General features: G+C 41.6%; 1 protein-coding gene across 4 annotated transcripts; it reads left to right on the top strand.

Moving 5' to 3' along the window:
- On the top strand, nucleotides 1-25,209 carry LOC105476497 (BUD13 homolog). Of its 4 annotated transcripts, none has more exons than XM_071075623.1 (10): nucleotides 1-175; nucleotides 3,088-3,181; nucleotides 7,822-7,906; nucleotides 10,334-11,032; nucleotides 12,610-12,827; nucleotides 14,348-14,453; nucleotides 15,099-15,237; nucleotides 15,560-15,744; nucleotides 16,281-16,362; nucleotides 24,805-25,209. In XM_071075623.1, exons 1-10 carry the CDS (start codon nucleotides 33-35, stop codon nucleotides 24,896-24,898), a joined length of 1,845 nt encoding a protein of 614 aa, XP_070931724.1. In that variant the 5' UTR covers nucleotides 1-32; the 3' UTR covers nucleotides 24,899-25,209. The 4 variants fall into 4 exon arrangements, with proteins under 4 accessions (XP_070931724.1, XP_070931723.1, XP_070931725.1 ...); XM_071075622.1 differs by having other exon boundaries at nucleotides 2-175; nucleotides 10,283-11,032; XM_071075624.1 differs by lacking the exon at nucleotides 1-175 and adding an exon at nucleotides 321-1,013 and having other exon boundaries at nucleotides 10,283-11,032.
- Nucleotides 25,210-27,155: the final 1,946 nt, after the last annotated feature.

Below are 27,155 nucleotides of genomic sequence, written 5' to 3'. Positions count from 1 at the left end.
AGCGCCGACCCGTCTCTGCCCTCGCCGCTGCCATGGCGGCAGCTCCGCCGCTTTCCAAGGCCGAGTATCTGAAGCGTTACTTGTCCGGGGCAGATGCCGGCGTCGACCGGGGGTCTGAGTCCGGTCGCAAGCGTCGCAAAAAGCGGCCGAAGCCTGGCGGGGCCGGCGGCAAGGGGTGAGTTGGTACCGGCCGGGGCGGGGCCTGCAACGACTCGCCACCCCTCACCCTTCCCAACTCCGCCCTCGGTCGCCTGGCGACTCCTTCCCTCTTGGCGGGTCTCCCGGCTTCTCCGCCGACCCCTGCTCATGCCCAGGGCCCCACTCACATCGCTTGAGGCCCCGCATTGCCTCTGCCGCCCCGCTTACACCTCGAGCCTCTGAGCAGTAGCGTCAGTGCGTTAGAGCCGGGCTGTAACTTTGATTACTCTTTTCCCGCCTTGGTAGACTTCCGTCCTCTCCCATGGAGAATGAATATTGCGCCCCGAGAATAATGGAGCGGATTCAAAGCCTCTGTGCTTGAATCTTTAGGGCCCGGTACCTGCCTGTGGGGATTCCCAAATCCCAAGGACTTGGTTCTGAATCAGAGACCTTGGATCACCTCCTGTTACTCTTAGTAATAGTCCTACTAACAAGAGAAGTTAACATTTACATAATTATACTTTTCTTGCCAGGCAACATTATAAGAAATTTAAACATAAGTTTGTTTAAGCCTTACAACAGTACCATGAACTGGGTATTATTTTCAAATGGGAAAACTTTGTGGCCCAATATAGTGGGCCCTACCAAATCGTTTTCCACCCAGAACCACAGAATGTGACATTTAGAAATAGGGTCTTTGGAGATGTAATCAGTTAAGATGAAGTCATACTTGATTAAGGTGGGTGCCAAATACAAAATGACTGTTTTCCTTTTAAAAAGAGGGAAGTATGGATACAGACACAGCAACAAAGGAAAAACGACCATGTCTAGATGAAGGCTGAGATTGGATTGGATTTATGTTGCCAAAAGCCAAGGTATGCCTGGGGCTACCAGAAGCTGGGAGAGGCAAGGAAAGATCCTTCCCTACCGACTTTGCAGGGAGGATGGCCTTGCAGACACCTGGATTTCAGATTGCTAGCTTCCAGAACTGTGAGAGTTTCTGTTGTTTTATGCCACGCAATTTTGTGGTACTTTGTTACAGTAACCCTAAGGCACTAAGATACCCAGTGAAGTCACATTGTTCTAAAGAACTAGTCCATGTTGTTTTCTGGTTTGGTGCTTGCCTTATTATTGTCCTCGTCTTTCTGCTTCGCTGACTTGTGTGGATCCTTTGGAGGCAGTGCCATGTGATGAAAGTAGCTTGAGTGTTGGAGCAGCACTGGTCAGAGTTCGAATCCTAGCTGTGCCACTTTATAGGCTGTGTACCCTTGGGCAAAGTGTTTCATCTCACTGAACTGCAGTTTCCTTATCTTTAAAATGGGAATAATACTGAATAATAATGCTTTTATGAAGTGGTGGTTGTGATTAGAGGGATTGCATTAAGTGACCCTGGCTTTTTGAATAACTTCACATCATGGCAGTCATGGTTATTATTGGGGCTCAACTATAGTTTATCCATGTAACAAGCATTTATTGAATACACTGTATTCCAGTTACTGAGGATGCCTCTGTGAACAAAAAGAAACATAGTCCCTGTTCTTGTGGAGCTTATAGTTTAGTGGGAATACAGGCTTTAAGCAACTAATTACACAACTAATTGGTGTATTTTCTTTATGATAAATGCAATGAAAGTATTCCAAGAGTTTTTAACAAGAGTTCTTAGTCTTTTTTTTTTTTTTTTTTTTTTTTTTTTAAAGACAGAGTCTCACTCTGTCCCCCAGGCTGGAGCGCAGTGGCATGATCTCAGCTCACTGCAAGTTCCAACTACAGGGTTCACGCCATTCTCCTGCCTCAGCCTCCCAAGTAGCTGGGACTACAGGCACCCGCCACCACACCTGGCTAATTTTTTGTATTTTTAGTAGAGACAGGGTTTCACCATGTTAGCCAGGTTGGTCTCGATCTCCTGACCTCATGATCCACCTGCCTCAGCCTCCAAGTGTTGGGATTACAGGCGTGAGCCACTGGGCCCGGCCGGGTCCGTGGTCTTGAGTGAGTGTGAGATAGTGGGGGAATCCGGGAAGCAGTCAAGAAAAGTTTGCCAGACTGGGTGCGATGGCTCTCGCCTGTAATCCCAGCACTTTGGGAGGCCGAGGCGGGCGGATCATGAGGTCAGGAGATCAAGACCATCCTGGCTAACACAGTGAAACCCCATCTGTACTAAAAAAATACAAAAAATTAGCCGGGCATAGTGGCAGGCGCCTGTAGTCCCAGCTACTCGGGAGGCTGAGGCAGGAGAATGGCACGATCCCGGGAGGCGGAGCTTGCAGTGAGCTGAGATTGTGCCACTGCACTCCAACCTGGGCGACAGAGCAAGACTCCGTCTCAAAAAAAAAAAAAAAGTTTGCCAAAGGAAGTTAAATTTGTGTTAGGACCTGAAAAATGAGGAAGAGTTTCCTGGAATGAGGAAGAGTTTCCTAGCACTTTGGGAGGCCAAGGCGGGTGGATTGCTTGCATATAGGAGTTTGGGACCAGTCTGGGCAACATGGTTAAACCCTGTTTCTACAAAAAATTAAAAAAAAAAAAGTCAGGCACAGTGGCACATGCCTGTAGTCTCAGCTACTTGGGAGACTGAGTGGAGAGAATAACTTAACCCCAGGAAGTCAAAGCTGCAGGGAGCCATGATGGTGCCCCTGCACTCCAGCCTGGGCAACAGTGTGAAACCCTGTCTCAAAAAAGAAAAAGATTGAGAAGTGTAGATCAGGCAGAGGGAAGGAACTGCATATGTGAAAACTGATGTGGTAGTAACTTGGCTCCTTCCTAGGCACCAAAGGATGACCCAGGGAGGTGTTCAACCAAGGAAGTAGCAGTAGGAGATTAAGATGACCTTGAAGACAAAGACTGGACCATGCAGGATCCTGTAGGATTTTGAACTTTTATTTTAAAACCAATAGATAAGTGTTTTTAGGCTGGTATCCTAGAATGACTCTTTTTGATCTTCTTCTCATTTAGAATGCGGATTGTGGATGATGATGTGAGCTGGACCGCTATCTCCACAAGTAAACCAGAAAAGGAGGAAGAGGAAGATGATGGAGATTTGCCTGTGGTATGTATCTTTGGGGCTCTCAGGATTTTGAAATGAAGCAAGCTTCTCAATTTTTTTTTTTTTTTTCAGACGGAGTCTCACTCTGTCTCCTGGGCTGGAGTGCAATGGCGTGATCTTGGCTCACTGCAACCTCCACCTCCTGGGTTCAGGCGATTCTCCTGCCTCAGCCTCCTGAGTAGCTGGGACTACAGGCACCCGTCGTCATGCCCGGCTAATTTTTTTTTTTTGTATTTTTGTGGAGACGGGGTTTCACCATGTTGGCCAGGCTGGTCTTGAACTCCTGACCTCAGGTGATCCACCTACCTTGGCCTCCCAAAGTGCTGGGATTACAGGTGTGAGCCACTGTGCCAGGCCAGGCTTCTCAATTTCTTTTCCCAGCTCAGGGTAGATTTGTAGGGGGTTAGTTGAGAACAGAAAAGAGGTGACAGTTTCCAAAGAGCTGTTTAAAATAGTTTTCTTTGCTGATGCCTATACACCAACTCCTCTCTTTATGGAGGGCCCATCAGCCTAGAAATGAGACGGATCACAGAGAGAGGACTTCTCAACATCAGTGATAGAGTAATGATGTGAATTGGCTGTGGTTCAGTTTGTTGGAATCTTCCTTAAAAACAATGCTGAGGTTTGGCCGGGCGCGGTGGCTCAAGCCTGTAATCCCAGCACTTTGGGAGGCCGAGGCGGGTGGATCACGAGGTCAGGAGATCGAGACTATCCTGGCGAACATGGTGAAACCCCGTCTCTACTAAAAATACAAAAAACTAGCCGGGCGTGGTGGCGGGCGCCTGTAGTCTCAGCTACTTGGGAGGCTGAGGCGGGAGAATGGCGTGAACCCGGGAGGCGGAGCTTGCAGTTAGCCGAGATGACACCACTGCACTCCAGCCTGGGAGACACAGCGAGACTCCGTCTCAAAAAAAAAAAAAAAAAAAACAATGCTGAGGTTCAATTATAGGGAACTTTTTATTTGCTCCTTTTTTTCATTGATTTAACCAAACTTTCAAATTATATATTCTTGCCTAAGTACTGGAGATATGTAGATTAATAGAACATAGCTATATTTTAGAGTTTATACCCTGGAATGGAAAACAATTTCAAATAAATTTCAACAGTATGGTAAATGTTGGGGATATTTCACATATGTACCAAGTACCACTAGAGCCCAGGGGAGGTAGCATACTTTGTATTCTGTTGGGAGATCTCCTGAAAGATGTAAATACTGAGTTTTGAAGGATAAATAAGAGCCAGGTGGACAAAATCATAGGCAAATGACCTTCCAGTGGTTCATGAAACCATTGCTGAGAATTTCTGAGAAACAAAGTGGAAAGGAGAGCTGTTGATAGGCTGAATTCCACTAAAGGTGGTAAAGATGGATTCCAGATGAGTATTTAACATGAATTCCCAGCAAAATTTTAAAATAGATTATTTAAAAGAGGGCTTGCTAGTAATTAGAAGGGAAATAGTGATCTTAGGGAGCCAATTTAGTTTTGGTCAGAACAAATAAATATTAACAATGTTTGTTGTTATTTTTTAATTTTATGAAAGCAATGCATGTTTATTACAGAATATTTGGGAATTGTAAAAAGTTTAAAGTTTTTAAAAGAATAACCACTTATATTGTGACCATCCAAAGGTAACTGCTGATATTTGGATGCATATCTCTTCAGGTTTTTCTCTTTAGAGATTATACATGCTTGTGTTTTATTTTTTTGAACATAATTGGGATCATACTGTACATATGGTTTTGGAGTCTACTCTTCTGCTAAATAATATGTTTTGGATACTTTGGTAAGACCTTAAAATATTCTTTGAGTGTATGATTTTTATTGGTTATGTAGTAGTTTACTATATATATTTAATCTGTTCTATTACTGGATACATGAACTGTTTCCACTTTTAAAATATCATACATCATTGTACATAAATCATTTGTAGAAATCAGTTACTTTCTTTATTCCCATAATATGAAATGAATGGATCAAAGGGTATGGTTCTTTTTAGTTATATTCCCATATTGCTTTCCAAAAGGTGCTACCAGTTTACACTCCCACTAGAGGTAATGAGAATGCCAGTTTGCCTACGTCGTCAATATTATTATTATTATTTTTGAGACAGGGTCTTGCTCTGTTGCCCAGGCTGAAGTACAGTGGTGTGATCATGGCCCATTGTGGTGTGATCATGGCCCATTGTAGCCTCTGCGTCCCAGGTGCAAGCAGTCCTCCTACCGTAGCCCCACAACTAGCTGATACCAAAGGTGCGCACCTCAATGCCTGGCTAATTTTGTGTATTTTTTGTAGAGATGAGGTCTCTGTGTTGCCCAGTCTGGTCTTGAACGCCTGGGCTCAAGTGATCCTCCCGCCTAGGCCTCCGAAAGTGTTGGGATTACAGGTGTTAGCCACATGCCTGGCTGATATTAAAGAATTATTAACAAAACAAAACCAATAGCAAACCTATGCCGATTTAGCAAGTGAGTAATGGTATCCATTTCTTTTTTTTTTTTTTCCTGAGACGGAGTCTTCCTCTGTCGCCCAGGCTGAAGTGCAGTGGTGCAATCTCGGCTCACTGCAAGCTCCGCCTCCCGTGTTCACGCCATTCTCCTGCCTCAGCCTCCGGAGTAACTGAAACTACAGGCTCCTGCCACCATGCCCGGCTAATTTTTTGTATTTTTAGTAGAGATGGGGTTTCACCATGTTAGCCAGGATGATCTCGATCTCCTGACCTCGTGATCCACCTGCCTCGGACTTCCAAAGTGCTGGGATTACAGACGTGAGCCACCGTGCCTGGCCCAGTTTCTTCGAACACTAGTGAAATGAATCATTTTTTATATGTTCATTAGGCTTATGTTGTAGGTGTATTTTATCATTTGCCTTTTCACTTACTTCATAATAGTTTTTATTTATTATTTATTTTTTTTTCAGACAGATTCTCGCACTGTCACCAATGCTGGAGTGCAGTGGCTCGATCTTGGCTCACTGCAGCCTCTGCCTCCTGGGTTCAAGCGAACCTCCTGCCTCAGCCTCCCGAATAGCTGGGATTATAGGCGCCTGCCACCATGCCCAGATAATTTTCGTGTTTTTAGTAGAGACGGGGTTTTTCCATGTTGCCCAGGCTGGTCATGAACTCCTGGGCTGAAGCGATCCACCCGCCTCAGCCTCCCAAAGTGCTGGGATTACAGGAATGAGCCACTGCACCTGGCCATTTTCTTTTATGATATTGTCTTGCTTTTATCATGGCCCAAAAACCTAAACAAAGGAGACTTTAGTGCCACTGCTCTCTGCATTGGTTAAAACAGATCTTGATTATTGAATTCATTTTTGTAACTGCAAGATCACCACCACCACCACTAGTAATAATGGCAAAATGATTATGATGATTATGATAGCAGTGACAGCACAGGAATAACTAATAGGTGTAATTTATTGAGCATTTATCATTTACCACGCAGGGCTAAGCTTACATGAATTATCTCATTCGATCCTTATAGCAATCCTTTGAATCCCACTTTTACAAATGAGGAAATTGAGGCTTAGAATAATTTACCAAAGGTTACACAGATGCTAAGTGGCAGAACTGGGGTTTAGATCTTAATTCATCTTGCCTGAAACCTGTGCTTTTAATGCTCAGTGAGAGATCTCAAAACTGGGTTATATGAAGAATGATGGTAGGATTTTCGGAGAAGTAGAGGGCTGTTACGACCTGGATTTAAATTCCAGTTCTGCCACTTGTTAGCTTGTGATATTGAGAAAGTTACTTAACTTCTCTGAGTCAGTTTGCTATTCAGTAGTGTGGAGCCTTTCTTTGCAGGGTTATTGTGAGAATCGAGTTAGATTATATGAGTAAAACACAAAACACAGTACCTTGCACATAGTTGCTACTCTGTAACTAGGATTTATTATGCCATCATTCTTTGAAAATTTGTCATGTGGAAAAGGGATCAGTTGCATCAGAGGTCAGAACTAGAATCAATTCAAAGAAGTTATAGGAAGGTAGAGATGAGACCAGTAAAACTAAGAACTTTCTAACATTTTTGAAAAATGCAGTGGACTGCGTTGTAAGATAATGAGGTCCTTGTCAGGAAGGGATTGGGTGAGTGACCATTTATTAGGAATACTATAGAGAAGATTCTGATTCGTTCGGAAATTTGGAAGATAAGAAATGTGGTTTTAGCTCTTAAAGATTAATGATTCTGTGTACATCTCAGTGGCTGTTTTTGGTTGTATTCAAGAAAACCTATTATTGTGACTACCTACAACAAGAAAGGTTTCATAGAAACCCAAAGTCCTTGATTAGTGCTAGGCATGATGGGGGGCCACCTATGTTTTCACTCTTAATGTAGAAGTAAAAGTGTATAGGAATTTAGTGTTAGCTTACAAGTGGCTGTTGTGTACCTAGCAGGTTAATAAAAAGGTTTGTAATGAAAGAAATTAACCTTTGCGGGGAAATTGAATTATCCAACTAATACAGTGACAATCAGGTGCTTATGGAGCTAGCATAACTGAAGACCCCTACTTATTTCTTCATGACCATGTTGGATATGTGTGCGCCCTTAGGTTAGGAATCGGAATGGTTGTAACTTCAGGTTCTTGAGACAGTGCTTCTTGGCTGGATCCTGTGGATTTCCTCAGCATAGGAAATCTTTACTCCCACAGGTGGCAGAGTTTGTGGATGAGCGGCCGGAAGAGGTAAAGCAGATGGAGGCCTTTCGTTCCAGTGCCAAATGGAAGCTTCTGGGAGGTGAGTTCCAACAGTAGATAAATCTAAATCTCCATTAGTAGGGGAGGTCTTTTTTTCTTTTCTACACTTTTCTTTTAGAGGAATGCATAGTTTTTTTTAGCATGTCATTGATCCTGAAAAATAAAGCAGGAAAAAGGAAGCTGGACTTCTTCAGAAGTAGTAAGACATAGGAACTTAGAGACCAGATATTCCTCTTTCTCTTGTATTTTGGCATTAGGGTTACTGAGGTTGGTGACTAATTTGGAGGCCTGTGAGCACCCATTCCTCTTTGACTCAGAATAGGAGAGCCCTTGGTATATAGGCAAGACTTTGGGAGGAGTTTACAAGAAACAGGAACAGAATTTGGGGACTTTAGCTACCACTGTCCTCTTCCACAATGAAGCAACTCATTTCTGGGGGGGTCAAGGACCAATGTTTTTTGTTCTGTTTGTGTTAGTAAATTTCTCTCTTCTTTCCTTAAATATTGGTATTTTATAGTGCATTACCCTCCACCTGCCCACTTTAGACTCTTCCTAAGCTAATTTATAACTTAACTCTCTTGAAAAAAATTTGAGTCCTTGAGACTTGGATAAAAAGTGTTTGTGTGTCACATCTGTTTGAGCATAGACTGGTCTTATTTGCCATGATAGTCCCCTGTCTGGCACAAGGAGCTGCCTTTAATAAATATCTGTAGAATTGCTTAATTGCTAGTAGGCATTTGATTTTTGTAGCCTAACCAGAATTCTTTTCCAAAGAGAGTCTTGGCCGGGCGCGGTGGCTCAAGCCTGTAATCCCAGCACTTTGGGAGGCCGAGACGGGCGGATCACGAGGTCAGGAGATCGAGACCATCCTGGCTAACACAGTGAAACCCCGTCTCTACTAAAAATACAAAAACTTAGCTGGGCGAGGTGGCAGGCGCCTGTAGTCCCAGCTACTCGGGAGGCTGAGGCAGGAGAATGGCATGAACCCGGGAGGTGGAGCTTGCAGTGAGCTGAGATCCGGCCAATGCACTCCAGCCTGGGTGACAGAGCGAGACTCCGTCTCAAAAAAAAAAAAAAAACCAAAGAGAGTCTTTTGGTCTCCATATCTTGTTTGTCTAGGAAGACATACAGACACACACACACAGTGCTTTTCGGTATCTGAATGTTTAGAAAGTCAGTCACACACACTCACTCACTCACTCACTCACTTACTCCTTTTCTTCTGCCTTGCTTTCACTTCCTCATCCCAATCTGTTACTGGAAATACGTTTACCAATCTCTGACCCTTACTTCCTTCAGATTTACTGTTAGGCCCCCCACAGACATCATACTTTTCTCTGTGGAGTGGATTCCAATCAGATAGGCCTGTTCCCCAAAGTAAAGGAGTTGACTTGGTTTAATTCATTCATTTAGCAAGTATTCATTGGTTCCTGCCCAGCCTTTATTTTTATTTGGGCTATGGGGCTCAATGACAAGAGATAGAGGTAGAGGAAGAACTGGATTTTGAAACCGTTCCAGATGCTATAGATATTTCATTCTATGGTGCCTTTGAAAATGGAAGGTCTCAAACTTGTATTTTAACTTTAAAGATTTACGTATTTTAAAGATTGCATATGGACTCTGGAGTCAAATAGAGCTGAATTTAAATATTCCTCCACCACTTATTAGCAATATGACTTTGGGAAGTTAATCTTTCTGAGTATTAACTTCCTCATCTATAAAATGGAAATGACAATATTTATGTCCTAGGCTTATGAGAATTGAATCAGGTAATCTCTATAAAACATTGGCACACAGGAGGTGATTGGTAATTACTTGCTCCTTTCTTTTTTTGTGATTTTTTCCGCTCTCTAACAAAGAGCACAGTGAAATGGATTAAATAGTTAACAGCATTTGATTTTGATACTCACCGTTTTAGTCAATTTACCTTTTGAAAGAGGAGTGAGTACAAACTATAAAGTATCTAGGCAAAATATCAGTAGGAGCCACTAGCTGGGAACTCTGCACAAATGAGGTGTTAGAAAGAACATTGGACTGGGAGTTAGAAGACTTGGATTCTAGCCTGTGTCTTCATCTTAGTAGCTGTGACCTTGGGTAAGAAATCGCTCAGCTCCTCAGCTGAAAACAGAGGCTCTGTTCATAATACAAGGCTGCCCTGCTTACCTTAAAGGGTATAATATGAAAAATGTACTGAAAATGCTTTGCAAATTTATGACTTGGTAGGTGGAGGGGTTATTCTTAAGATATTCATGAGTGGTGATTTGCTGCCGCTAAGCAAGAAAACTGTGCAGGCCTTTTGGGCTTTTTGAGCAGTTCTGAGGTATGTGCTGCTGGAGCATGTCTTGAAACTGGGTGTGGGGGTGGACAGAGGGACAGAGCATTTGTGGGAATCTGACTCTTTGTTTTTTGTGTTTAGGCCACAATGAAGACCTACCCTCACACAGGCATTTTCTTCACGATACCCTAGATTCATCTCCTAGGAGAGTCCGTCATGATACCCCGGATTCATCTCCTAGGAGAGTCCGTCATGATACCCCGGATTCATCTCCTAGGAGAGTCCGTCATGATACCCCGGATTCATCTCCTAAGAGGGCCCGTCATGACACCCCAGATCCTTCTCCCCTCAGAGGGGCTCGTCATGACTCAGACACATCTCCTCCCAGGAGGATCCGTCATGACTCCTCAGACACTTCACCTCCAAGGAGGGCCCGTCATGATTCTCCAGATCCTTCTCCTCCCAGGAGGCCTCAGCATAATTCTTCAGGTGCATCTCCTAGGAGAGTCCGTCATGATTCACCAGATCCCTCTCCTCCTAGGCGAGCCCGTCGTGATTCCTCAGATATCTCTACCACCAGAAGGGTCCATAACAACTCCCCTGACACATCTAAGAGGACTCTTGGCTCTTCAGACACACAGCAACTCAGAAGGGCCCATCATGACTCCCCTGATTTGGCTCCTACTGTCACTCATTCCCTACCCAGAACCAAAAGTGGTAAAGCCCCAGAAAGAGCCTCTAGCAAGACTTCTCCACCTTGGAAGGAGTCAGGAGCCTCCCATTCGTCACTCCCAAAGAACAGCAAATATGAGTATGACCCTGACCTCTCTCCTCCACGAAAAAAGCAAACAAAATCCCATTTTGGAGACAAGAAGCAGTTTGATTCCAAAGGTGAGCATATGACTGTCCATGAGAGGGACATATGTATCCCTGGGAGCTTTCTTTTGGCCCTTTACTTGTTTTATTAGGTATGAGAATGGAGTTTCTTTGGGAAAGTTTTGAAAAGTGAGAGGCTGGGTTTGGGAGAGTTAAAGGATTATGGTGGCAGGAGGAAGGTTTTCATGTATCTTTTTATGTACTCACCCCACCCCATAGAAAAGTACAATTTATTTGTTGCAGAAGCTTTAGAATGTACAGAAGTGTATAAAGATAAAATGTGACACAAAATTCTGTCATTCAGAGGCAATTAGTGTTGTAGCCAGGGCCATCTTAGTCTTTTTTGGTTTGCCTTTTTTATATAGTTGAGTTCTGGCTATGTAGAACATTTGTATTGCATGTGCAATCTTGCCTGCTCTCCTTTCTTAACAGTCTTCCTCAGGCCATAAAAACATCTTTATGTTAGTATTTTTAATAGTGTTTCATTACATAAATTTAACCATTTTCCTAATAAAGAATGTTTTTGGTTATTTCTAAGTTTTTGCTTCTGTAATTCTATAATGAACATCCTTGTACATAAACTGTTGTCCCCATTTTGGATTATTTCCTTATCTACTTCTAGATAGATTTCCTGGAAATTCAACTACTTCTATATAGGTTTCTCAGAAAGCTGAGAAGTTGATGTACTGGGTCAGAAGATGTGGCCATTTTAAAGACTGTCGATACATATTGCAGAATGCTCTTTGGGAGGTGACTTGTGATGCTTATACAGTCACTAGAATTTAGGCCTGTGCAGTTAAATTTTTTATTCCCTCTTTTGTTCCCAGGAACTATTTTAATTTTAAATTAAAGCACTTTGTTATCCTTTAGTCCGAGGATATCAGAATATAATTCTAGGTATTTCTGACTTTTGCCACACTATGGAGAGCTGTCTTTCCATGAGTGGGGTTACTGACATAGAGGAGCGTGTGGAGATCTTACACACCAGTTACAGTCAGTGGTCACTTGGGAATAGAATGCCATCTTCTACCTATTGGTCTTAAAAGTTGTTTCTGACTTTGCTCTTCTCCTATGTCATCCATAGTTATGTTTAGGTTAATGATAATTCTTCATAGAAAAACTAAATAAATATTGTACATTAGCTTGGTAAGTTATTTTCTTAGATTCTTCCAAGGGGATTAAAGAACTCTTTGGCCAGGCATGGTGGCTCAAGCCTGTAATCCTAGCACTTTGGAGGCCGAGGCAGGCGAATCACCTCAGGTCAGGAGTTCAAGACCAGCCTGGCCAACATTGGCGAAACCCCATCTCTACTAAAAACACAAAAATTAGCTGGGCGTGGTGGCACACACCTGTAATTCCAGCTGCTTGGGAGGCAGAGGCACAAGAATTGCTTGAACCCAGGAGGCGGAGATTGCAGTGAGCTGAGATCACGCCACTGCACTCCAGCCTGAGACTCTGTCTCAAAAAATAAAATAAAACAAAATAGAAGGAATTCTTTAATTTCTAGGTTCTTCTCCCAGCCATAGGAGATTTCATGTAAGTTCTTCACCTAGGGGACATCAGAGTCACACAGATTCTTTGCTCCTATCCAGGTGACTGCCAGAAAACAACTGATTCAGACCTTTCTTCTCCACGGCATAAACAAAGTCCAGGGCACCAGGATTCCGATTCAGATCTATCACCTCCACGGAATAGACCTAGACACCGGAGCTCTGATTCTGACCTCTCTCCACCAAGGAGGAGACAGAGGACCAAATCTTCTGATTCTGATCTGTCCCCGCCTCGAAGGAGTCAGCCTCCTGGAAAGAAGGTCAGGATTTTCAGGAGCCATGTCCTTCTTTTTGTGTGACTCTTCTCTCTCAGTTTTATATATGTCCCAGATAAGCCAAGAAGAAGGATGTAGCTCTTAGAAGTGTAGTAAATCTTAGTTAAAAGGACCTTTGGAGGTCTTTCTTTCTGAAGGCAAACTGGCTATAACCCATCCCGGATGGACTTACAGATACCAGATTTCCCAAGTAGCTTCTGCTTTTATAGCCTCTTAATTCTACAATCTCATTTTAACAGGTCCAGAAAAGCTTCCTATTTTCTTAGGAATAAACTGGGGACTGTAATTTGCAGAGTGGAGTTTGGAGCACAAACATTGTGTCAAACGGATCATATGGCAAGATGCTTAATATCTCTAAACCTCAGTTTCTTTATCTGTAAATTGTGGATAATAGTAGTACCTACTGTGTAAGGTTGTTATGATAATTAAGCCAGTGTAAGTAAAACTCTTAGCACAGTGTCTGGGACAAAGTAAGTATCTAGTGTTAGTGATTTACTACTATAAATTGGACTATAGGTCTCTGTATCCAGAACTTAAGAACAGACACTTAAAATATGAAACCACTTCTTAGAAATCATGTTGTCCGAAAGGTCAGTGTTTTGTTTTGAATTCATGATAAAGCTTGATGAATTAGCCAAAAAACCCAAAAATCCATATGAACCCTGAGTAATTATATTGTAAAGAACATTGGTAGTAGTAAAGGAATCTTATTTGTGAATGGTTAAGAAACAGAATGATAGAGGCTGTGATGTGCATTTTTCTCCCCAGTGCAGACTTATCGGGTAAATCTTGTCTGTAGAAAACTCTGAGAAGACTGGTCCTGGCAGGGTAGACCAGCTTGTTCTTTACCCAGGGAGTGAAATTCTCCTCTTTTAGGGAAAAAAGAGGTCTCTGTTTCAGCTGGACCCCTTGACATTTTATATATCTGTTTAGTTCATGGACAACTTAATATTAGTCCAATTTGGTTGCTTAAGGATATCAGGATATACTGTGTGCTTCATTCGTGGGCTGGTTTGCTATCTTGATACTAAGTGGAAATTAGCAAAAAGTTTTCATTTGGTTAGATCTTTTGTTATTACCCTGAAATATATCCACAATTTAAGGATCTTAGGTTTGCTTGAGTTTGTACTGTAAATGGAATATTTTATCAGTGTTGGTCTCTAATGGAAGGCTTAGTGCTTTATACTGGTTTCTGATCAGATGACCTGAGAGAATCTTCATGTGTGCAGTTTATATTCTGAAAAGTCAGAAATGCAAATGTGTAGCTCTCCCTTTAATATATTGTTAGTTTGTGTTTCTGCTTACTCTTAAACTTGATGGTTTTGATGAAATTTGATTTTCTTTTATAGTTTTTGAATCCTATGGTAATTAATGAGAATATAAAGCTAGAGTTTGAGGTTTAATTATTGCTGGTCATCAGACACAAATGCAACTAACTGTGTACCCATGGAGCCTACTGCCACATCATCTCATTAATGTTGGATGCTCCCTTTTCCATTGCATAGGCTGCACACATGTATTCTGGGGCTAAAACTGGGTTGGTGTTAACTGACATACAGCGAGAACAGCAGGAGCTCAAGAAACAGGATCAAGAAACCATGGCATTTGAAGGTAAAAATATGAAAGTGCAGAGACCAATCCAGGCTCATTTTTTTTTTTTAATTTAGCTTATTGTACCTGGTATTTTAAACTTTTAATTGCTATCAAATTTCAGCTCTGGTTTTATGCATGGTTGTAATTTCTCAGTGAGTCCCAGTGTTTCTTTCCTTCTTGAAAAATGCCATTTCGCCCAGGCGTGGTGACTCATTGTAATTCCAGCAATTTGGTAGTCCGAGGCGGGTGGATCAGCTGAGGTCTGTAGTTCGAGACCAGCCTGGCTAACATGATGAAACCCCGTCTCTACTAAAAATAGAAAAAAACTAGCCAGACGTGGTGTTGCATGCCTGTAATCCCAGCTACTCAGGACGCTGAGACAGGAGAATCGCTTGAACCCGGGAGATGGAGGTTGCGGTGAGCCAAGATCGCGCCACTGCACTCCAGCCTTGGCAACAGAGCGAGACTCCATATCAGAAAAAAAAAAGAAAAATGCCATTTCTCAGGCCCAGTGCCAATATGCACCTAGATGTTGGTAGGAACTACTTTGGTCTGGCTGCAGAAGTTCTTATCCAGCATTAGAATCCCAAGTGGTTGATTTGATCTCTTAGAATGTTATTTCTGATTTTGATCCTGATATTTGAGTATAATTTTCCTTTGCAGCTGAATTTCAATATGCTGAAACCGTATTTCGAGATAAGTCTGGTCGTAAGAGGAATTTGAAACTGGAACGTTTAGAGCAAAGGAGGAAAGCAGAAAAGGACTCAGAGAGAGATGAGCTGTATGCCCAGTGGGGAAAAGGGTAAGGGAACCACTGAAAGGGTAAACAAGATGGCAGTGACTGGAACAAGTCATTTCTCTGCTCTTCTTGATCACTCACTTTCTTATTATGCCTTCAGAGCTGTTATCAGTAATGGGAAATTTGGTGTGCTGAATCTTCTTCCTAGGATATTGATATATTCCACACTTCCAGTGGATATTCTGGGAATTTTACCCTGCTCAGTATTTGCCCTAGGGTACTACTAGAAAGAGGAGAGTCTCCAAATTTAGCAGTATGGTCCATCTTGTGTAGAAGTGGAAATGTAATACAGGATAGCAAACACTCTTGGTTCTTTTTTGCCCAGGCTTGCCCAGAGCCGGCAACAGCAACAAAATGTGGAGGATGCAGTGAAAGAGATGCAAAAGCCTCTGGCCCGCTATATTGATGACGAAGATCTGGATAGGATGCTAAGAGAACAAGAAAGAGAGGGGGACCCCATGGCCGACTTCATCAAGAAGAATAAGGCCAAGGAGAACAAGAATAAAAAAGGTGGGACTTCTGGGAGGTGACTTGTGAAGAGAGAGAATCATTAGGATTCTGATACATAGCTGTATGCAAGGAAGGATTTCCCAAATAATTTAAATTCATTGTATTTGTGAGTTTAGATTCAACTCAACTGGTCTTTCTATGTGAAAATTTTTCCGGGCCAGGCACGGTGGCTCATGCTTGTAATCCCAGCACTTTGGGAGGCTGAGGTGGGTGAATCACCTGAGGTCAGGAGTTGGAGACCAGCCTGGCCATTGTGAAACCCCATCTCTACTAAAAATACAAAAAAAAATTAGCTGGACGTGGTGGTGCACGCTTGTAATCCCAGCTACTTAGGAGGCTAAGGTACGAGAATCGCTTGAACCCAGGAGGCAGAGGTTGCAGTAAGCCGAGATTGTGCCACTGTACTCCAGCCTGGGCAACACAGTGAGACTCTATTAAAAAAATAATAATAATAAAAAAAAATTCCCACATTGCCATCCAGCTCTGAATTAAATTATGTCATTAACTAAATACTTTTTTCTTACTCCTCTCTTTAGTGAGACCTCGCTACAGTGGTCCAGCACCTCCTCCCAACAGATTTAATATCTGGCCCGGATATCGCTGGGATGGAGTGGACAGGTAAGCCTGGGTATTTCTTAGGTTTTTATTTTCTCTTCTACCTGACTGTAACCTTCCCTAACCACTCGTAAGTTGCTCCACACTTTATTTCATTCTCTGCTTTAATCACAAGGTGAAAAATATGCACTTTGCTTGCTTCTATTTCTGAGGTCCACAAATCCTATTTTTCATGCTTGGAACACTCCTCTTTCTGTTTCCTTTTCATAACACTTTTTAAAGCTCTGTACAGACAACTCAGGTGGTTCAGATAAGACACCCTTTGTTTTGGACATTGGTTACTTTTAATGATATTTTCTAAGGTTTAGAGGGGTCGAGTGATGAGTCGTAGTCTGGAGCCTTCTATGTGATATGTCTTTAAAATGTAGCCTCTGAATCTTTATTCACTTTACGGTCTTAGGAGGCAGTCACTTTTAATGTCTCACGGTCCTCTACCACCTCATCTGTCTACCTACCAGCATCTGTACCCACATGCTCTAACTTCCTGTCTGTTATGATGGATGAACTATATTTGCTTCCATCCAGAGTCAGTTCGTGTACTTACGTATTAGATTCTATCTCCTCTTGCCTACCAAAGGACATTGTTTTAGTATCTAGCACAATAATTCTCAAACTTTTTAATTTCAGGATCCTTTTACACTCTTTTTTTTTTCTTTTGAGATGGAGTCTCGCCCTGTTGCCTGGGCTGGAATGCAGTGGCGCAATCTCAGCTCACTGCAACCTCTGCCTCCCGGGTTCGAGCGATTCTCCTGCCCCAGCCTCCCGAGTAGTTGGGATTACAGGCGCGTGCTGCCATGCCCAGCTATTTTTTATATCTTTAGTAGAGACAGGTTTTCACTATGTTGCCAGGCTGGTCTCGAACTCCTGACCTTAGGTGATACGTCCACCTTGGCCTCCCAGAGTACTGGGATTCCAGGTTTACAGGATTACAGGATTACAGGTGAGCCACCATGCCCAACCACTCTTGTTTTTTGTTGTTGTTGAGGCAGAGTCTTGCTCTGTTGCCCAGGCTGGAGTGCAGTGGTGCGATCTCCACTTCCCGGGTTCAAGCAATTCTCATGCTTCTGCGGCCTGAGTAGTTGGGATTACAGGTGTGCATCACCATACCCAGCTAATTTTTGTATTTTTAGTAGAGACGGGGTTTTTGCCACGTTGGCCAGGCTGGTCTTCAATTCCTGGGCTCATATGATCGTCTGCCTCAACTTCCCAAAGTGCTGGGATTACAGGCTTGAGCCACCATGCCTGGCCTACACTCTTAAAAATTACTGATGACCTCAAAAAGCTTTTGTTGATGTGGATTATATATATTGATACTTACCATGTTATAAATTAAAACTCAGACATTTAAAAAGTGTTCATTCTAAAAAATAATAAACTAATTACATTAACATAGTAACTTTTTTTATTATTATACTTTATGTTCTAGGGTACGTATGCACAACATGCAGGTTTGTTACATATGTATACATGTGCCATGTTGGTGTGCTGCACCCATAATTACTATATTTTTAAATGAAAAATAATTACATTTTCCAAGTGAAAAAATAGAAGGATGGCATTGATTTACATTTTTGCAAATCTCATTAATGTCTGACTTAATAGTAGGTAACTTGACTGCATTTGTCTGCTGTGATATGTTGTTCAGTTGAAGTATAGGAAGAAAATTTAGCCTCACACATAGGTAGTTAGAAAGAGAAGGCATATTATATTTCTTAATGTTAACACAAAAACTCAACAAGTGCTGGTTTCTTAAAGGTGAGCTATGTGGAACCTGAAACCAGATCAAAGAACTTTCATTACTGTTATATTAATTTTTTTAATACTTTGAGTGGATCTTTTACCCATGCATGATTTTATAACATCATGCATTGGTCATTTGTAAAATATTGGTTTGCTGAGTTTTTCAGACCTTCCAAATGTTGACATATTTCCACTATACAATATCAGAAAGTCACTTTTGTTAACATCATTTCTGGTCTCATCACAAAAATCTTTAAATAATGGGAAGTTAAAGAGTTCACAGTTTTTCAGAATTCTAATTTACACTTGAAAGTTTAAATGTTATCACTGGCATTTCCATTGCTTGAGCTGTTTCCATTTAATAGCTTAATTTCTCTGCTGAGATTTCCCATCTGTTCATTATGAGATATTTTCCTCTTCTTGAAAATATTTATGATATATAATTGGTGCTTTGAAGTCCTTCCTGTCTGCTAATTGCAACATTTGATTCACTACAGGATTGGTTTCTATATTGGCAGCTTTTTCTTAAGTGTGGATTACATTGCCCTGTTTATTTGCCTGTCTGGTCACTTTTTTAAATTGTTACTAGACATCATGAATGATACACTGTAGAGACTTTGAGTTCTGTTACACTGTAATGTCAGTTGTTTTCCTTCTGGTAAAGCTCACTTTGTACAATAGCTTTTTTAGAGATTCCATCAGATTTTGTACCTAGAGGGTCGTTCCATTTTTGCATGCAGTTTGATTTCTTACTTTCCAATCTAGATGCTTTTTGCTTCTTTTTCTTGCCCTGTTCCATTAGCTAGCACTTCAGTGCAGATGTCGAATAGAAGTAGTGAGAGCAGACATCTTTGCTTTGTTCCTAATCTGAGGAGGAAAACATTTAGTTTTTTACCATTAAGTGTGTTGTAAGCTGTAGGTTTTTTGTAGATACCCTTTACCGAGTTAAAGTTCCCTTCTATTCCTGTTTTGCTGAGAGTTTTGTTTTCAGGAATGTATATTGGATTTTGTTCAAAATATTTTCTAATTATCCTTTTGGTTTATTCTTTGCTCCATAGGTTATTTAGGAGTGCATTAATTCCAAATATTTGGACTTTTCTAGATATCTTACTGGTATTTACTTGTAATTTAATTCAATTTTGGTCAGATAGTATACTGTAATATTTTGATCTTTTGAAATTTGTTGGTCAGGCGCGGTGGCTCATGCCTGTAATCCCAACACTTTGGGAGCCCAAGGCAGATGAAATTGCTTGAGCCTCGGAATTTGAGACCAGCCTGGGCAACATGGCAAAACCCTGTCTCTACAAAAAAATATAAAAATTAGTTGGGCATAGTGGCACACGGCTGTAGTCCCAGCTACTCTGGAGGCTGAGGTATGAGGATCACCGAGCCCAGGGAGGTCGAGGCTGCAATGCGCTGTGATTGCACCACTGCACTCCAGCCTGGATGACAGAGTGAGACCCTGTCTCAAAAAACAGTAATACAAATGAAATTTGTTAGATGTGTTTTATGGCCCAGTATATAGTCTGTCTTCTGAATGTTTCGTTTGCACTTGAAGAGAACGTATATTCTGTAGTTATAAAAGGTAGTGTTTTATAAATGTCAATGAGGTCAAGGTGGTTAATAGTGTTTAGATCTTAGATCACCTATGTTCTGGGTTTTTTTGTGTCTATTTTTCTGTCAGTTACTATCAATTGTGGATTTTTTGTTTTAGCTGGTTTATTTTGTTTTTCAACTAAAATTTCCATTTAATAGCTTACATTTCTCTGCTGAGATTTCCCATCTGTTCATTATGAGACATTTTCCTCTTCTTGAAAATATTTATGATACATAATTGGTGCTTTGAAGTCCTGTCTGCTAATTGCAACGTTTGATTCACCACAGAATTGCTCTCAATTGACTGCTTTTTCTTCAATGTGTATTGCATTTTCCTGTTTATTTACCTGTCTGGTCACTTTTTAAAATTGTTACTAGGCATCATGAATGATTCACTGTAGAGACTTTGAGTACTGTTACACTGAACTTAAGTGTAACACATTCCTCTTAAGTGTGTTGGTTTTTATTCTAGCAGGTAGCTAACATGGCTGAACTCCAAACTGTCTCCTTTGCAGTGGACCGCAGCTACAATCTCTGCTCAGTTCTTTTAGTTTCTAGCTGCCATTTTTTTTTATTGGCCTGATGGTATTTTCTCTGCACATGTGTTGTTTAACAGTCAGCCAAGGATTTGAGTAGGGTTTCTATGTAGATTTTGAGGTTCATCCCTTTTGTAGTTCCTTCTCTTTCAAGATTTCCCTCCTAATTTCCTAGCTGTTCTGCCTACTTTGCACTAACTCCTCAAGCCAGTAAGCCTGTGACTTTCTGCCTTCATGAGCTGTACTGTTTGGGAAGTTGCCCTCTAGCAAATCTCTTCTCATATATAGACTTCATCCAGTTTATACTTACTTTTGGTCACTCTTCCACATGTACAAATACCTGTATTTCTTTACTTCGTCTAGGTTTCATAGTTGCTAACTGAGGATAGGTTAGTCTGCTCAGGTTACTCTGCAGTGTCTAGAATCTAACTCCCCACCTTATATGGGCCTAAGGCATTGTCTTCTGTCCCTCATGGTGCCGTCAAAATCCAACAGCCAGGTGTGGTGGCATGTGTCTGTAGTACCAGCTACTTGGGAGGCTGAGGCAGGAAGATCCCTTGAACCCAGGAGTTAAAGTCCAGGCTAGGCAACTTAGTGAGACCCCATCTCTAGAATAAAAAATTGTAAGGCTCTTTTTTCTGATATTGGCAGATGTCTATAAGATGACTATAGTTCCTCATCTTGTTAGATATCTTTACGGTAGCTGTGGTTACAGGCTAGCTTACTAGTTCCGTTTGCGGTTCACTACATGAACTGTAAAAAGTATGTCGGCTTTTGGTAGAAGGAGGATTTTTCAGAATACTCATTTGCCATACATATGGCCAGAAGTAGATCTTTTTATAGCACAACCCTACAGATGTTCCCTGCTACCGAGTTTTTGTTTTTTGTTTTTTAATTTTTAGACCCAAAACTTAGAATTCTCCCTGACCTAGTTTTTTACTAGTGTTTAATTTGTCTTCATCTTTCTCAGTTGCTTTTTTCCACTTCTTGTTCTGATTTTATCCTAGATTTCTCCTCTTATTTCCCTTTGTCACCCTTGCTTTCTTTCTGTTATTCATCTTTCATCATCTTTCCTAGTTTTGTCTCTATTCGGCCCACTGCAAGGGGATATTTCCAGAACAGATATATAGTATGTTACAGTTGGAAAAACCCGTGAGGTAATTACCCAGCCCCTATTAATTAAAAGAGAAACTGAAGCCCAATAAATAAGCAGTTTGCCTAGAGGCATGCAGTTTCCCTGAGAAAGCTGGAATTAGAATTCTGTTCCTGATTCTCTGGTCCAAAGCTCTTTCCACTGTGAGTTCTCCTGCAATTTGTTTTCTGATTCTGCTTAGGATTTGGTGTTTGTTATTCATATGTCCTTTGTATTATCATATTAGTATAAATCTCTTAAGACCTTATTACCAAGGTAAAAAACAGTGGTTTCCTTGGTGCTTTGGAGTACCATCCATGTTTCTATGGTTGGAGAGGATGCCATTTATAATAAACTTCCCTTCTTCTTCTTCTTTTTTTTTTTTTTTTTTTTGAGATAGAATTTCGCTCTTGTCGCTCAGGCTGGAGTGCAGTGGCATGATCTTGGCTCACTGGAACCTCCATCTCCTGGGTTCAAGCGATTCTTCTGCCTCAGCCTCCCGAGTAGCTGGGATTACAGGCGTGTGCACCACACCCAGCTAATTTTTGTATTTTTTTAGTAGAGACAGGGTTTCACCATGTTGGCCAGGCTGGTCTCAAACTTCTCACCTCAGGTGATCCACCTGCCTTGGCCTCCCAAAGTGCTGGGATTACAGGCGTGAGCTGCCATGTCCGGCCAAGTTTCCCTTCTTAAAGCCCTCCATTACTCCACTCATTCCTTAAGGGAGAGTCTTAGCATACATGTTATAAGTGTAAGTAGCTAGGTACTAGGTACTAGGGATTCCATGATTAATGAGAGATAGCCCCTGAGCCCAGGAGCTCACTTTCAGTCTAGAATAGAAGACAGACAATTTCAATGCTGTTTAGTTAATGTTACTATAGAAGATTTTCAAGATGTTTTGGGAGCACAAAGGAAGAGTAAGTTGAGCCTTAGGAGGATGTGATCAGGAAGTGCTTCCTAACGGATGAAATATGGGAGCTGAGTTTTAAGGGATATTGATAAACCAGCCAAGATAAGAAGGAAAGGAAAGATGTTAAAGGAAGAGGGTCCTATATGTGCAGAGTCATAAGGCTATGAGACACCATGGTGATACCAGGTGGTGGGGGTCCATAAGTAATTTGCTGTTGTTGGATAGCATGAAGTTTGAGATGGATGAGAGAGGTTGGCAGACCCTGATCACAGAAGGCTCTGGAAGCCTTTCTGAGGAGCTTGGTCTTCACTCTAGAGGTAAAGGGGAGCCACGGAAGGATTAAAAACAGCTCTGCAATTTAGATAGACAAATCCATTATAGCAGTAATGCGAAGGATTTGAAAGGCACAAGATTGGAAGTAGAACAGATACAAGGCTTTTGCAGTAGCTCAGGCTAAAGGTAATGAATGTCTGAACTATGACCTTCAGGCAGTGGTAGTAAGGATGGTTAGTAAGAGAATAGGAAGTGGGAATGTGGTTGGGGTGAGCTGGAGGGACCTGTTTGCTGATTTGGGGAAGAGGAAGGAGGAGTCACTGGATTTGGCAAGAAGGAATATCATTGATGACTTGAAAGGGCTAGTTCCATGGTATAGTGAAACAATGGCCAGATTCTAATGTATTAAGGAGTGAATGAAAAGTGAGGAAACAAATAGTGAATACAGGCTGTTTCAAGAAATTTAGATAAGAAGACCAAGAGAATGCATGGTAATTAGAAGGGGTTTGAGGACCACTCATTACCTCCTTGAAATTCACCCCTGTATTGTTTTCCATGACACCCTACTCCTGGTTCTTTTCTCTGATCATTCTTGGGCCACCTTTGCAAACTCCTCTTCCTCTGTGCGCCTCTTAAATCTTTCCCAGGGCCCCATCGTAATTTTTAGCTGTTCTCACTCTATGTGCTCCCTCTGGCTGATTCTTACCTAGTCATGTTTTCAACTATGAGCTATATGTACATGATTTCCAAATCAGTATTTGCATCTTGGTCTGGTGTATTTAGCTATGTGTTGGATTTCTCTATTGCTTTGGACTTGAGAGATTTCAAATGCATCGTATTTAAAGCTGAACTCATCATCTTCTGCTGTAGCCTGCTGCTACTCTTGTGCTCTCTAATTTGCCTCCTCCTTCTTTGTCCTTGTGTACCTAATCAATTAGTCCCACTAATTAGTCTTACTAATTTTGCCTGCTGTATCTTCTCTCTTCCATCCCTCTTTATCATTGTCTTCATCATCTGTTGCCTGGACCATTGCAGTGATTTTCCTGCCCCAGATCTCCTCCAGAGTGATCTCTTCGAAATGCAGTTTAAGTTCTTGCTTTAAACCTATCCTTTCTGGATGAAATCTAAGCTTTTTACCATGGCCTACAAAGCTCAATATGCATTGGCCTCTGCCTACCTTTCCAACTTTGACTCATGGCTGTTCCCTTTGTCATACTTCAGGCTCCAGCCATACCAGTTTGCCTTTGGTTTGCTGCACATACCAGGCCACTTCTTATTTCTGTGCCTTTGTTCTTGTTGCTCATTCTGTTCGAAATGACCTCCAGACCCTTCTGACCCTTCCCATCCCCAGCGCTGTAGTTAACACAAAGCCTTTACTGATCATTCTTGCCCAACCCTCATGTCACCTTTTTATCATACCTCCCCAAAGCTGATTAAGATACCCATTCTGTTTCCATGATACCCCATACGTATTTCTGCCAGAGTTTAAGCGGTTCTTTTAATTTATTTGTTTAAATGTCTGTCTCTTCCACTAGTCTGGGAGTTCATCAGGACAAGTGCTGTGTGATACTCATTTTCATGCAGTGCCTACCATGGTACCTAGTATATAAACAAAATTCAATAAATGTTTTTGTAATGAATGGATAAAATACAAGATGTGGACATCAGCTGAAAGAGAACTGGGCTTTTAAAGAGTGGCAAATGTTTGAAATAGCTGTCAGAGTGGGGGAAGGGTCTGAACAAGGACCAAGAAAAGGATGAATGAATGATATATTTTGTTCCTTTGATTCATTGCATATGCCTTAAATATTTTCTTTTCTTTTCTTTTCTTTTTTTTTTTTTTTTTTTTGAGACAGAGTCTCACTATGTCACCCAGGCTGGAGTGCAGTGGCACGATCTCAGCTCACTGCAGCCTCCGCCGCCCACGTTCAAGCGATTCTCCTGCTTCAGCCTCCTGAATAGCTGGATTACAGGCACCTGCCACTGCATCCAGCTAGTTTTTGTATTTTTAGTAGAGACAGGGTTTCGCCATATTGGTCAGGCTGGTCATGAACTCCTGACCTCGTGATCCACCCGCCTCAGCCTCCCAAAGTGCTGGGATTACAGGCGTGAGCCACCATGCCCTGCCATGCCTTAAATATTTTCATATGACTCCTTACTTTCCCCCCATTTCATTATATTATGAACTCTTCCCTTTCTTTTAAAATAAATGTCTCTTTCAGGGTTCTGGCTGAATAGTATATCTCTTTTGATTGCAGATCCAATGGATTTGAACAGAAGCGCTTTGCCAGGCTTGCCAGCAAGAAGGCAGTGGAGGAACTTGCCTACAAATGGAGTGTTGAGGATATGTAACTTTCCTGAGGCTGTGGGGGTGGCTGGGCTGTGGTAGTGGGCATAGGCAGCGAGATATCCAGTGGTAACCGTTGTCTGTGCTAATAATTGGAGCCCACAAATACCAGCAACTTGTTGAATGCCAGTTTTGACCACAGAAGAATATTTGAGACCTGATGTTTGGACTGAGGTACCTGTACTTCTTGGGTATGACAACCCCGGCTGTTGCTGGCTTTCAGAGGAAGCATTGATTTCTCAGTGTACCAGGGGTTGTTCTTGGTTAGGGTTTTTCTTTTCCTTTTTTAAATAAACATATATTTATTTTTTTTAAATTATTTTCTTAACTGGGTATTCTGTTTTGGGAAGAATACAGGCTAATATTGAACCTGTGGGGATTTGGGGGGTGGTGGTTGAATTTTTCACTAATCTAGAAAGCAGTGTGAGTAAAAACTTTTCTTAGTGATAGATCCTTCCTTTGAGAAAACAGGAATTAGTACTAAACTAGGCTCAGGAATAGACACACAGATATTTGGAGACATGGTGTATGATAAAGGTAGTGTCACAAGTTAGTAGAGAAGAGATGGATAATAGTGCTCAGAAAATTGACTTATTATATGGACAAAAATTAAGTTGAACCCTCATACCATATAAAACAAAAATCCCAAAGTGATTAAAGACCTAAATGAAAGATACCATGATATACAGCTAGTAGGAACAATTGGCAAATATTTTTGTGCCTTGGGGTAAAGATAAATTTCTTAAATAAGATCCCAAAGCACAATGCATAAGATTTGATAGCTTTGATTACTTTGTAATTAAAGGTTTCTATTTGGCAAAGCATCCCATAGGCAAAGCTAAAAATGGATATGGATTAGGAGAAAATATTTTCAGTGTCTAAAACTGACAAGGATTGCATATACAAAGGATAGAATATAGAAAGAGCTTCTGCAAATCATGAAGAAAAAGACAAATAAAAATATGCAAAAATATGAATAGGTAAAATCTAAAGAGAAAAACCAGAGTGGCTCATAAGTATATTACCTCACTAGTAATTAGAGATATGCTAATTAAAACACTGAGTTTCTACCTTACATCTTAGTTTGGCAAAAATAAGCAAGAGACTGATCTGATGGGGAATCAGAACTCATGGAATATTTTCTCTTCTCTTCTCTTTTCTCCTCTTCTTCTTTTCTTTCCTTTTCTCTTTTTTTTTTTTTTTTTTTTTAAAGACAGAATCTCACTCTGTCGCCCAGGCTGGAATGCAGTGGTGCCTCCACTTCCCAGATTCAAGCAATCCTCCTACCTCAGTCTCCTGAGTAGCCGGGACTGTAGGCATGCGCTATACAGTTTTTATTTTTTTAGTAGAGATGGGGTTTCACCGTGTTGGCCAGGCTGGTTTTGTACTCCTGACCTCAGATGATCCGCCCGCCTTGGCCTCCCAAAGTGCTGGGATGACAGGCGTGAACCACTGTGCCCGTCTACATGGAATATTTCAGCTGGTGTATTCATTTTGGAGAACAAATGAATGAAACTTACTGAAATTAATATCTAGGGAGCAATATTGCAGTTTTTAATAGTGTGGCTCTGAAGCTGTACTGCTTGAATTTGAATCCCAGCTATGTCATTTGCTAGCTGTGTAGCCTTTGGTAAGCCAGTTAACTTCTCTTGCCTTAGTTTTTTCATCTGTGAAATAGACATAATAGTACCTACCTCATAGGTTTATTGGAAGCTTCGAACAATGCCTGGCATATAGTAGTATCACAAAATTATGAGCTGTTATTATCACCGTCATCATTTTATCATCAAGTGGCGTAGCCAGCTTCCAAGATGGCCCCTAATGATCTCTGCCCTGTGGTATATAAGCCCTCGTATAGTCCCCTCCCACAATAAATAAGGTTGACCTGTGTAACCAATAGGATGTACTAGAAATGTGTGACTTAGGAAGGTAGGTCATAAAAGGTATTAAAACATCTGCCTTGTGCTATCTTGGATCCTTGCTCTGGAGGATGCCAGCTTCCATATCATGAGGACACTCAAGCAGCCCTCTGGAGAGGCCCAGGTAGAGAGGCACTGAGGCCTCACCAACAGCCAGCACCAAATTGCTGACTGTAGGAGTGAATCACCTTGGAAGTGCATCCGCCAGCTCTACTCAAGCCTGCCCTCAGGCTTACAGCCCTGATCGACCTCGTAAGAGATCCTGACCCAGAACACCCAGCTCCAGATTCTTGAGCCAAAGAAACTCTGAGATAATAAATGTTTAGTAGTTATTTATTTATTT

The sequence above is a fragment of the Macaca nemestrina genome, chromosome 12 (assembly GCF_043159975.1).
Source record: "Macaca nemestrina isolate mMacNem1 chromosome 12, mMacNem.hap1, whole genome shotgun sequence".
Taxonomy (NCBI): domain Eukaryota; kingdom Metazoa; phylum Chordata; class Mammalia; order Primates; family Cercopithecidae; genus Macaca; species Macaca nemestrina.
The sequence above is the reverse complement of the archived record's forward strand: the minus strand, read 5'-3'. Positions and strand labels throughout refer to the sequence as shown.